Consider the following 11,096-nt stretch of genomic DNA (forward strand, 5'->3'; position numbering starts at 1 on the left):
AGCAGAATTTATAGCTCTTGCAGTTTAAAACACAAATAACAGTTTAATTAGTTTTAGCAACAGTTGAAGATGAAAAGCAAAAGACACACAAAGGGATTAAAGTTATGATTCTGTACACAAATAAAAATTAGATTCAATTTATCTAGCCCTACAACAAACTGGCAACCTTTTGCCCTGTTACAGCTGGGATACACTCCAGCCCTCCATGACTCTTAACTGGATTAGAAGAAGAAAAATGGATGAATGGAAGCTTCTATATGGCGGTTGTTTTTTTGAAATGTGTAAATTCCCATCTCTTTGGGCTTCCTCAGCGTTTGTCAAACTACGAAACCAGCAAAGAAAAGATTATAGGTGACTCAATAAAATATTAATGAAAATGACTACGACTATATGAAGTAACTGAAAAAGGTTTTGGAGCAGACACTATTTGCTGGGCATGCTAAAATTCACTAATGCTAGAGGCACCATGGAGGTTACAAAGAAGGATCTTGCGTCATTTCTCCCTTCCTCATTTCATCACTCTACAACAGTACTACTATGACAAAACAATTTTCTTGCTCAGAGCGCATCATTTCAAAAGTCACTGGTTTTGCTCTGTAGCCCTTTTCTTTAAAAAAAAAAATATATTTTTTTAAAAAAATGAGTAAAGACTTTTTCCTGACACACCTCTCAACTGATTTCCTCTCATTTTAGACACAAGCATGTTGAGACCAACTGTTCCAAGAAGGTCTGCTTGTGGACTAAATTTGCAGAGAGTTAAGTTCTGAAGGAATGAGCAATTGCCAAAAGCAGAGAAAAATGCTCCCCAATTAATCCCAGATTATACTTTGTGTGTATTTTACACATTGGTGTAAAAAAGAAAAAGAAAAAAAAGAAAAGAAAATGTTCTTCTTCTTACGATTACTATTTTTTTATGTTGCCGATCAATTTTGACGATGTATTTTTGATCATATGTTATAGCTAGTTTTGCTTAAAGTATGACAATAACTACACAATGCCAGTGTCGTCTGTCATTTATTTGAGTAAATTCCCATTACCTATTGGCTTTGTTCCCAAGAGTGTCAAATATTTGCTTTTACAGATATAAAAAAAGCCAGCAATTTCTATGGAAAGTATTTACCTTCACACATGAATGGTTGACAACCATTGATACTGGGAAACGGCACCAATGTACGTCACTGTGGCATCCTAATGATGCCACAGTGACGTACATAAAATTCTAACAATGTACTTGCTGAAACAGAAAACAATTCCTGCTCTGTTTTAAAACTAGGGATGTGTGTGTTGCCCTTAATACTAGAAACTTTTTTTCCCTTCAAGACTTTAGAGAGAGGTTTTGCTAAGCAGTTATGCTATTTTCACTTTCTCTTATATAAAACTGAAACCTACACAGTGCTGGATACCAGTTTTGGAGAAAACTAAGGTGCAGTGCAATGACTTTCCTCCATTTACATGTAACATGTTTAACTAAGAGCACATAGGCAGTGAGGCCAGCTTTTATTTAATGAAATTGTCACAGATTAATTTGAAAGCACATCTTTTGTCTTTCAAAATCAAGGATACTTGATCAAAACTAACAACGAGGAAAACAATGAGTGGCATATAAAACTATACATGTCTACATACCAGAAAGGAAACTAAAGTTAACATAGGAAAAGACTATATATTTATGTACAACAACCAGATGTGCAGAAAAAGGAAAACTGTATGAACAGCTGAATTATTGCTAATCAGTTAAATGCAAAATTAGTAGCAAATATATACATATATATATTAGCTACTCATAAGCTGGCATAAAACTGCTGCTCTTAAATTTTTAAAATAGCACCAATATGAATGAGATGAGACCACGGTAGCTGATTTTACACTGACATGAAGACGATTTAGTTTGAAAGTGTATGAAATCAACTGTAGAGGAAGTTGACTAGCTAAGAGCAGTTAACACTGATAAAAAAGCAGAACACAGTGGTATAGTGGACAGGCAAGTTTTTCTAACACCTCAAAACAAACAGAAACCATTGTGCACTACACTCTACAATCTGAGTCAGAACGTACATTTGCTTTTGTGTTAATGTAAAAGTGGAGCACAGAGCACAGCGGTGCCGTTTGTGACAATGAGCTGTGACAAAGAATGAGAGGTGGTTTCAAAGGTGGCTTTGGGACAGGAAAAACTATGTTCAATTTTGAAACATGAACCTAATGGTCATTCACAGGTATTAGGTTGGTACATGTTTCTTGTAACCTGACCTTGTAAGTGACCTCTAAAAGGGCATAGCAAGGCTTCAGGGAGTCCACATCCACAGGGACGAGCAGTCGAGGCTCTGCAGCCAGCACAGCCAGGTGCCGAAGGGCCTGCAGGTGGTAGCTACAGCAAACACAGAAATACAAATATGCATTTGTTTTTGTTTTTTTAATTACTAATATGAACGGACAGACATTCATAACAAACATATTGGGTTTTTTTAATATAAAGAATGACAGAGAATTGTGTTGTTATTCTCCAAAATTGAGACAAGCTTAGTTTTTTTACTGCAGGTGTGCCATTCTGAATTTTACAGATCATACGCCACTTCAAGGTTACATAATCTCTACACCATATTGGGGCTAACACTCCCAACTCCGTTACTGGTTAAAGGAGCAGAGGTATAGTGCTTGAAAAGTTTTCCTACCATTTTAGCTATGATGTTCTAAGTATTGGACAACTAGGCTGACTCAACAAAAACGGCAATGCATTTCAGCATTTAAGAAAAGTGAAGTCAGAATTAAGGAAGGGGTTTTTGTTGGGTCTTAAGTCTCTGAAATGATAGTTGAAAATAAATTTAAAAGGAAACTAAAGCCACCTGAATCAGCAGCATCGGGGAAGGATTTGTGCAGGTTGTCCAGTACTTTTTTGGCAATCAAAGAGCAGAGACGGATTCTGAGCTTGTGGATACCATGCCGAAAGCACATCAGCTAATGAGTGCCAGAATATCTTCTTTTCTTTCTTTTTTTTACACCAAATCTGGCCAATGAGCATGGGAAAGACTTCACCAAGAAATAAAATTGATTGAAAACCAATATCAGGGAAGATTTAACTTGAGTGCTGGTTTTTGCACAGATGAATGGATGTGCAGTACCAACGCAAAAGCAAGCACCACAAATATTTTTAAGCACACTGCACTTATTTTAAGCTAAACTGACAGAAAGATGCTTCAATGCATTTCTTGCATCGTCTTCTTATTTCTTTTCAGAATAAAACACCAAAAATATTTTGGTGGGAAACATCTAAACACATCTAAAATTAGTGTAAAGCACTGTGCAAATTTTATAGAAGTTGTACAACAACTAGTACAAAAACACATGAGAGAGCCACACAAGCAATCATCTGTCCATCACTAATGAAATGATCACAAAAATCATATTCTTATAAGTTTCTATTGCTACTTTTTGGTACTTACACAGGTTATCAACTAAACTCTTATTTTAATATTGTGCGCATATGTATTAGTCTCACCGGTTGTCAGTGCTGTGAGCAGGGAAGTGTGGATACAGGGCACACAGCAGAGCAGCGATGGCTGAATTGGAGGTACTGAGGGTGTACCTGAAAGATGACGTCAAACAACATCACTAAAAAAAAATACAAATACACCGTTCTTTCTTTTCACAAAACATTAAAACATGTTCAGTACATACTGATGGGTTTGTAAGGAGAATTTAATTACACAAGCCATTGTAAAAAAAAACGACAACAATAAACTTAAACAATAGAGTACTGTACATAAGTCTTGAGTCACCAATGATCCAGACTTCCAAGTAATCTTACACTGCAACTTAGTGGCAGCAGGTCTTATGGAGTGAGGAATCCAATTTTGAAATGTTTGGTTCAAATTGTTGTCATTTTGTACGAAGGTCAAGCAAGAGCTACAAAAGTGTCTACAGCTATCTGTAGGCTCCTTCATGGTCTGAATTTCAGCCAGCTTTTCTGGGGATATTGTCAAAATTAATGGAATTCTGATCCATAGCAAAATATTCAGAAATAAGATATTCCTCAAGACTTTTGCACTGTTTTTTTAATCTAAATATATATTTGAAGAACCTTGTGTATAAAAGCAAAACACATTCTTCCACATAAACTTTGTGTTCTGTTAGTTAAAGCAGGTGAGTACTGTAATCCAGTTAAAACCTTCAGACTGCAGTAGAGCCACTTAAACGTAATAGCTGGCAGTTAAGCATCTACTTTGACTCAACATTATTAAAATGACCCCATTAGTCATACAATAAAGGCTTCTTGTGTCTGGAAGGTTACTGAGGTTCAACTGGGATAAAGGATGTTGCTCTTCATTTAATGGCTCCTTAATACTTTTAATTCCTCTACTCTAGTAGTTCCAAACTTCAGGGTCAGCATGCCCTAGAGTTTCATAGAGGGTGTTACAGAAGTCCTGCAGCAAGTACACAGTAGACAGATAACACAATAATCATGCTTCAAGCAAAAAAAAACAACCAAACTATTTCCAGCTTCTCAGTTCTTGATAAAAGTGAAAATAGTTTGGGCTTTGGGGCACAAAAATGACAAAACAATCATAGTAAGAAAAATCGACACTTCTGTTAAACTAAATTTCTAACTTTTGCTTATACATTCCTTGAGACAGAATACCCTTATTGTACCCCCATAGCCTTCTAATAATTGCACTCAAACCTCTGGTTTCAAAACAGACAATGACATATGGCAAAGGGAAAACAAGGACAAACAGGATGTCCTTAAAATCCTAAAACAATTGGGAGCCACTGCAGTGCTCTCTACCAAAATACTGTTTACTTTATACCGCTACACTAAAAGCACCTCAGTCCAATGAGGTGCTTTAGTGAAGCATCATCAGTTTTCTATTTTAAGCAAATAAAGATTTTTTTTCTGCTTGTAGCACTGAGTCAGTCAAACTGACTAACAGCAACATTACACGACTGAAGAGTCCTACCATTTGGGCGCCTGGCTGCTGCTTAGACTAAAAGAGGGATGAATGCTAACAATCAGTTCTTTTGAGTCACTTTCCTTTTGTGGTGCGCTTGACATTTTCAAATTCTGTTGAAATGAATGAACTTCCAGGAGACTGAGCCAAAACAAAAAAGAAAAAGAAATAAATCCAAACAAAATAGGGGCAAGTAGCAGAATCTAACTCTAGTTCTGAGTCTAGCATTTTAGTCAGTGTCAGTGGGACAAGTATAATATATCTTATGTGCTCATGCTTAACTAGTACAAACTGAAACTCATGCAAACAGAAAGAACTCGTGATAGAAAAGCCACAGTCACCTTTGAAATACAGATCTAAGCCCTCTTCACACAAACTGTGTACACTGTTGGAAGAACTGGATTGAGCTGCCCATTCTCACATAAGCAGTGAGAATGGGCAGACAGTGTTCTTACTACTAGAAATACAACATCTGAGGCAGAATAAAGGTGCTGTAGGGTGAACTGTGTAGGGCAAATGAACACTGGCTCACAATATCTGGCCAGTTATCACATGGGGCCAATCAGACATCAAACAGTCTTCGTACAAGAGAGGTGACAGTTTAAAAATTATTCAATGTGAAATCCAGCTGTGTCAGACACAGTTTGCGTCACTTCAGTTTCCTACTGGGGGACAATTACCAAGCTCTATCTCAATTGAGATCCAATGGGAAGAGGAAATTAAATAAGTAAATAAAGAAGGAGAGGTTGAGGAAAGGGGAAATAAAGAACAAAAAGGATCACCAAATAAAGAGACCAAACGTAAATGGGAAAAACATACGTGAGAAATTGAATGAGGAAAAAAAGAAGGGCCATGATGTAATGATAACTGCTAAATAAGTGGAGAGCAAATGTGACCAGGACATTTTCAATGGAAACAGAGAAACTAAATGACATACGAGCAGACAGCGAGACTGCAGGAAAAGTGACAGTGACATAGCATGACTCTGCTACCCAGCATGACCTACAATCTCTGAAATGACACAAGACAAACTGCTTATGAAAATATATGCTATCGTGCAGAGCATTCAAACCTGCAGTCCTTACAGTGTGTGGGCTTTCAGCTGGCAGGTCTAAAATAAAATGTGACCTGAATGAAATGAAAAGGTCCATCTGATTATGGCTGTAGGTGGAGAGATGTTTTTGCAGAATGTGATGAAAGAGTGGGAGCTGTTGTTTCTCTTCAAAATACACAGACCAGGGTCAGCGGTTTGAGGAACCTAGCTTGGTGTGTGTTTGCGTGCACATGTGCGCATGAATGTCATTCATTATGTGGAACACAGCACTCAAAGCAGACTTTTTTGTATTTGTGTGGCTAACCCACGCTGTGCATGTGTACGTGTTGCATATGGTCTTTCCCAGAAAAAAGCAGGGTGGGTGTGGGTTTGCATGTATAGATGGATGGATGAATGCATGCAATTGTTCAATTCAGGTGTCATATGACAGCCTACATACAGAATATAACTCAAACCTCAGTGTCTTCCTTCATTCAAGAAGCATGAGCAACATCAAAGAGTGTGTGTGTGTGTGTGTGTGTGTGTGTGTGTGTGTGTGTGTGTGTGTGCGTGCGTGCGTGCGTGCGTGCGTGCGTGTATTTATTTTTTGAAGCATGATTCCTTAGAGGTTGTTGTGGAAGTTTAAAACAATGCCCACCTTGTTGGTACCTTGCCTGTTGTATAGTCTTGAAATGATTTTATGTATGTAAACATTTGCGTTTATCTATGAGTATATTGTACAGTTTTTTCTTCTTACTGTTATATTTATTACTACTGTACTTCCAAGCTTTACAGTTCTTCAGAAAAATCTACATCAGAGAACCACATTGTTTCATTGTGTGAGATGTTTCTCCAGTATCTTGAATACTGGAGCCACCGTTGTTAAGATATCATCAGTACAACACTAAATATGTATTCATCTACAGCTGAAAATAAAATGCAGCAAATGGTCTAGTTGATGCTTTTTGGAAACAAAAATGATTTTAAAAAAAGCCAATAAAAAAAACAAACAAACCTATATTTAATATTTAGAGACTAGAATATTTGTCACCTCATCAAAAAGTTATTTAGGACAGAGTAAGCCATCGCTAGCCAAGAGTTAGGCTAACTACAAGAAAACCAGCCTGATCTTTATGTTCAAGTAAAAACACAAGTTCAGTGATTACAGAAATTGCTTTACCGGCCGCTCTACCCTTTCCCCAAAGCAACTTGACAAAAGCCTTTTGATTTTTGGCCTGAAAATGCACTTCAGCTATGAATAGATAATTGACAATTGATATGAATTCAAATGTATTATAGTTTTATACTAGTTTTCTTCACTTGCAATAAGGAATATATTTTAATAAATTTCAATGGGATTGGGAAAATGGCCATATTTTGGTTGTTCCCATCTCACCTGCCTCCTCCCAGAAAGAGCAGACCCAGTGCCATGTGATGAGCCATGTGGAAGCCATAGTTCATTTCACCACCAGTCCGCTTGTGGAAGAAACGACAAAGCTGCAGGACCTTCAGGTTTCCTGTACCAGACATCACCATGGACATAGCCAGCAGAATCATTGACAGGCAGGTCTGGAGGTTGTAAAATGTGTGCTAGGGAAGAAAAAGAAATCAAAGAGAAAATAATTTAACTAAGTAGATGAGGTAGCACAACATTGTTTCTTACTGTTAACAAAGTCAAAAATATAAAACACTCACAGCACCCACAGCAGCTGTACCAGCAAAGGACATGATTGTCATGTGGGTCCTGGCCAAGCTATAAAGGCAGTCAAAGGCATCAGAGTTGGCAGAGCCAGCAAACCGTAAACCAAGTGCCAAACAGGCCCCAGCTGTAATGTAGTCTTGGGCTTGGCTAAGAGAAACAAATACAATCAATTAGCAGAATTCAAATGTATAACATGAGTTGATGTTTTTGGCTTCAATACTTACGCCATCGTCTCCATGTTAATGTCCTCTGAAGGGTCAAAAGTCCCTCTCATGATCTGAAAACAAAATGAAAGTTGAAAACAAAATATAGACATGAGTGGTCAGGTTTCAGAAATAATACTTTTGACAGTATTTATTTGCTAAATTAATTGAAAACTCACAAAATTCTCATGATAAAACTATGGAAATAGAAAGTAAACATCAGGGAGGAAAGGGCAAAAGAAAAATCATAGGCAGTAAGGTGACAGTGGTTTAGAGTTAGCTTGCTCTCTCATGTTTGTGTGTGGCCAGCTTCATCCCATAATCCAAAGACATGCAGTTACTGGGGCTAGGTTAAGTTAACTGGTGATTCTAAATTAGCCTGTCTCTCTCTCTCTCTCTCTACTGGTTGTGCAGCAAGCTGTCCAGGATGTACCCTGCCTGGGTCCTGTTGCAGCTGGCATAGGTTCCAGCTAGCACATGACACTGCACAGGGTGAACTTAAGAAAATGGATGGAAGGAATGAAAAGATATTAAAGCATAAATCTCTGTATAGTGCTGACTATAATGCAGCTATTCATACCTGATTAGAAGGGCAATAACCCGTTTTGAGTGTGCCAAGGTTCTAGTTACTAGTATTTATTGCCATTCAAAATACAAACCACAAAAATGTAGTTTTACATATTTATATCTAGTGGTGTAAATTACATTGTAGCAGTGTTTCTTAAACTGTGGGGGTGGGCCCCCCTACTGGGGGATAAAGTCATTGCAGGGGGGCGTGGACAACCAGAAGAAAAACATAAAAGATGGGAGTGAAACTAAACTGAGTTGAATGCTATCATGCTGACAGTCTTTTTAGTTATCTATGTGACAGGGGGAAAAAAAACATGAAATGGAATACATTTATGTTATTAAAGATTAAAAGTATGGGATTATTTTTTCCTTTTTGTCATAAAAAGGCAGAACAAGCCTGAATTAATTATTTGATACTGTTCCCAAGGGGAAAATATTTCTGGCAGTTTTGCTGACCAATACATTGAATTTTCTTCATCATGAAGATATCAAGCAACAAACACTGCAATAAACTATCCACATCTACAGGTAAATGGCTTGGCTGATTTACAGATAGAATTTTGGCCTTGGTCAAATTTATGTGAGTTTATGTTATCTGTAAGCCTATAAGGACATAGGAAGTTAAAGGCTAATATGCAGACTATTTGTTTTAAAGTCACTGTAATTATTCACAGTGTTATCAGACACGGCTTATTTTCCTGCCATTTCTCAAGCTTAGCGGCCACACAGGTTTTCACTGTTCTATAACTATATTTACATATACACGTTGGACATTTTTTTGATGTTTACTCTCCCAGTCGTTTGTTGAAACATCTCTAAGATGTTTCCAAGTTGTATTTTGCTCAGATAACTTTTCTGTTTTTAGAAATAGCCTTTTTCTTGTTTATCCACTGACGCCATTTCTGCTCATGTAAACTACCCATCCATCTTTGGGTGCATCAGTAAAGTACAACTACAGACCAGGGGAAATGCTTTTATTAACAGAATGTAGCTAGAGTCATTATGCTGTTACAGCAATTACCAAGAACCAATATCAGTGCATCTTCCAAAAAATAAGCCACCAGAATTGGCTAAATTAGCTAACTGAAAAAGGGTAAACCTGCCTCCATCCACACAAAACCACACGTCACAAATGGGATTTTCTTTGCAAGTTGTTGATTTGTTGCAGGGTGTGTGGCATCATGGCTCCAAACATGTCCACTTGTTCCCCTATGTGTGTGTGTGTGTGTGTGTGTGTGTGTGTGTGTGGTGTGCTTATTCTCACCTGTGGGATGTTACTCTTGACCCAGATAGTATTAGGCAGGATTTCATCCCACATGATAATACACCGGGCCAGAGTCTTTAGGGGTAGAGAGAAAAGAAGAAGAGACACAGGTATATCAGATTAAAATATAGAAAGGTGGGAAAAAAGATCACACACAGAAACACACAGAGCTAGATCCACACTAACCCTCAGCAGCAGAAACTCTGGCTTAATGAAGTCCAGGAGGAACAAAGTATCTGGAGGTTTCAGCCAATCAGCAATCGACCTAGTGGGCGAAACCATGATGAGAAAAGGGAGTGTTAATACCTTCTTTCAGCACCCTCTCAAACAACAGATAGCAGATGAGCTTTAAAGAACCTCTTGACCATTAGACTGTTAGAAACTGGAGGAGTCTCAGTCTGATGTAGTGTAATGTCACTATTTTTTCCATCAAATAGGCTATGGTGCTCCAGTTACGGTTCACGTGGGCAAGAAGTGGTTAGAAAGTCGAACACAGCACAGGACATTTTGGCCATTTTAAAGAAACACCCCACCAGCATTACAGAGTAATTACGGTGGAAAGATTCTGTGCCCCTTGAACAGTTTGCTACTTCTAATTCTATAACACCGGTATTACATTTTGTGGGGGGGTAAATGTTTAATGTAATATTTTTATGTTTTTTTCCCAGTTTATTCTATCTAGTTCTGTTTCTCCTAATAAAATAAAACACTTGTCAGCAGAGTATCTCTTTTTAGATTGTTTTGTCACACCATGAAGAGTATGCCTACACTCTTTGTATACAAATTTTAGGAGGTCAGTAGAAAGGAGATAAATCTAAAACAGAAGTCTTTAAGTCGCCTTTCCAAGACATGGAATAAACCTATTTTCAAATCAAAACTTTTTTATTTTATTTTGGAGACAAAAATGTAAAACGCTTTTTTCTCTCACCTGTTGTTGGTCTTGAGGTAGATCATGGCGAGGGCTAGCGTAGCGCCTGGACATGTCACATCTACATTAATAGTGTCACCCTCCTGAAATGACCATTGGTACGGTTAATTAGCTAATCACAGAAGCCAGACCACTGTTTCATCAAATTATTTGGTCAAACTTCATCTAAAGAGAGGTGTGTCCCAACTGCAAAACCCCTTCACACCTACATAATTAAATATGACAATTAGCTTTTGCAATTGGGATAGTTTATTTAATGCAATATTGTTTACTCGTGCTACTTTAGAGTTTTCTTACACATTTGACATTGGCACATGTGACAACAATAAACTGAGAACAAACCTCAACTAATACGAATATGGAAAATAAAATTCATGAAGATTTTTTTACCAAATCCTTTCCTATTAGTGGGGAAAAAACAATACATCAGCACAGACTGAACATATGAAGAAC

General features: G+C 37.6%; 1 protein-coding gene across 1 annotated transcript in view; it reads right to left on the minus strand.

Annotated features, from left to right (window-relative positions):
• The window catches only part of anapc1 (anaphase promoting complex subunit 1), a 58,906-nt gene that overhangs the window by 16,798 nt on the left and 31,012 nt on the right, over positions 1-11,096 (minus strand). Inside the window, exons 38-45 of the mRNA XM_013910982.1 lie at positions 10,644-10,726; positions 9,902-9,980; positions 9,716-9,790; positions 7,903-7,955; positions 7,672-7,825; positions 7,373-7,566; positions 3,494-3,580; positions 2,248-2,365 (exon numbers count right to left, since the gene is read on the minus strand). Coding sequence (XP_013766436.1) covers positions 2,248-2,365; positions 3,494-3,580; positions 7,373-7,566; positions 7,672-7,825; positions 7,903-7,955; positions 9,716-9,790; positions 9,902-9,980; positions 10,644-10,726 — 843 coding nt within the window. The remainder of the gene's footprint in view (positions 1-2,247; positions 2,366-3,493; positions 3,581-7,372; positions 7,567-7,671; positions 7,826-7,902; positions 7,956-9,715; positions 9,791-9,901; positions 9,981-10,643; positions 10,727-11,096) is intronic.

The sequence above is a fragment of the Pundamilia nyererei genome, unplaced genomic scaffold, assembly GCF_000239375.1.
Source record: "Pundamilia nyererei isolate P.nyererei 1_Seehausen unplaced genomic scaffold, PunNye1.0 scaffold00054, whole genome shotgun sequence".
Taxonomy (NCBI): domain Eukaryota; kingdom Metazoa; phylum Chordata; class Actinopteri; order Cichliformes; family Cichlidae; genus Pundamilia; species Pundamilia nyererei.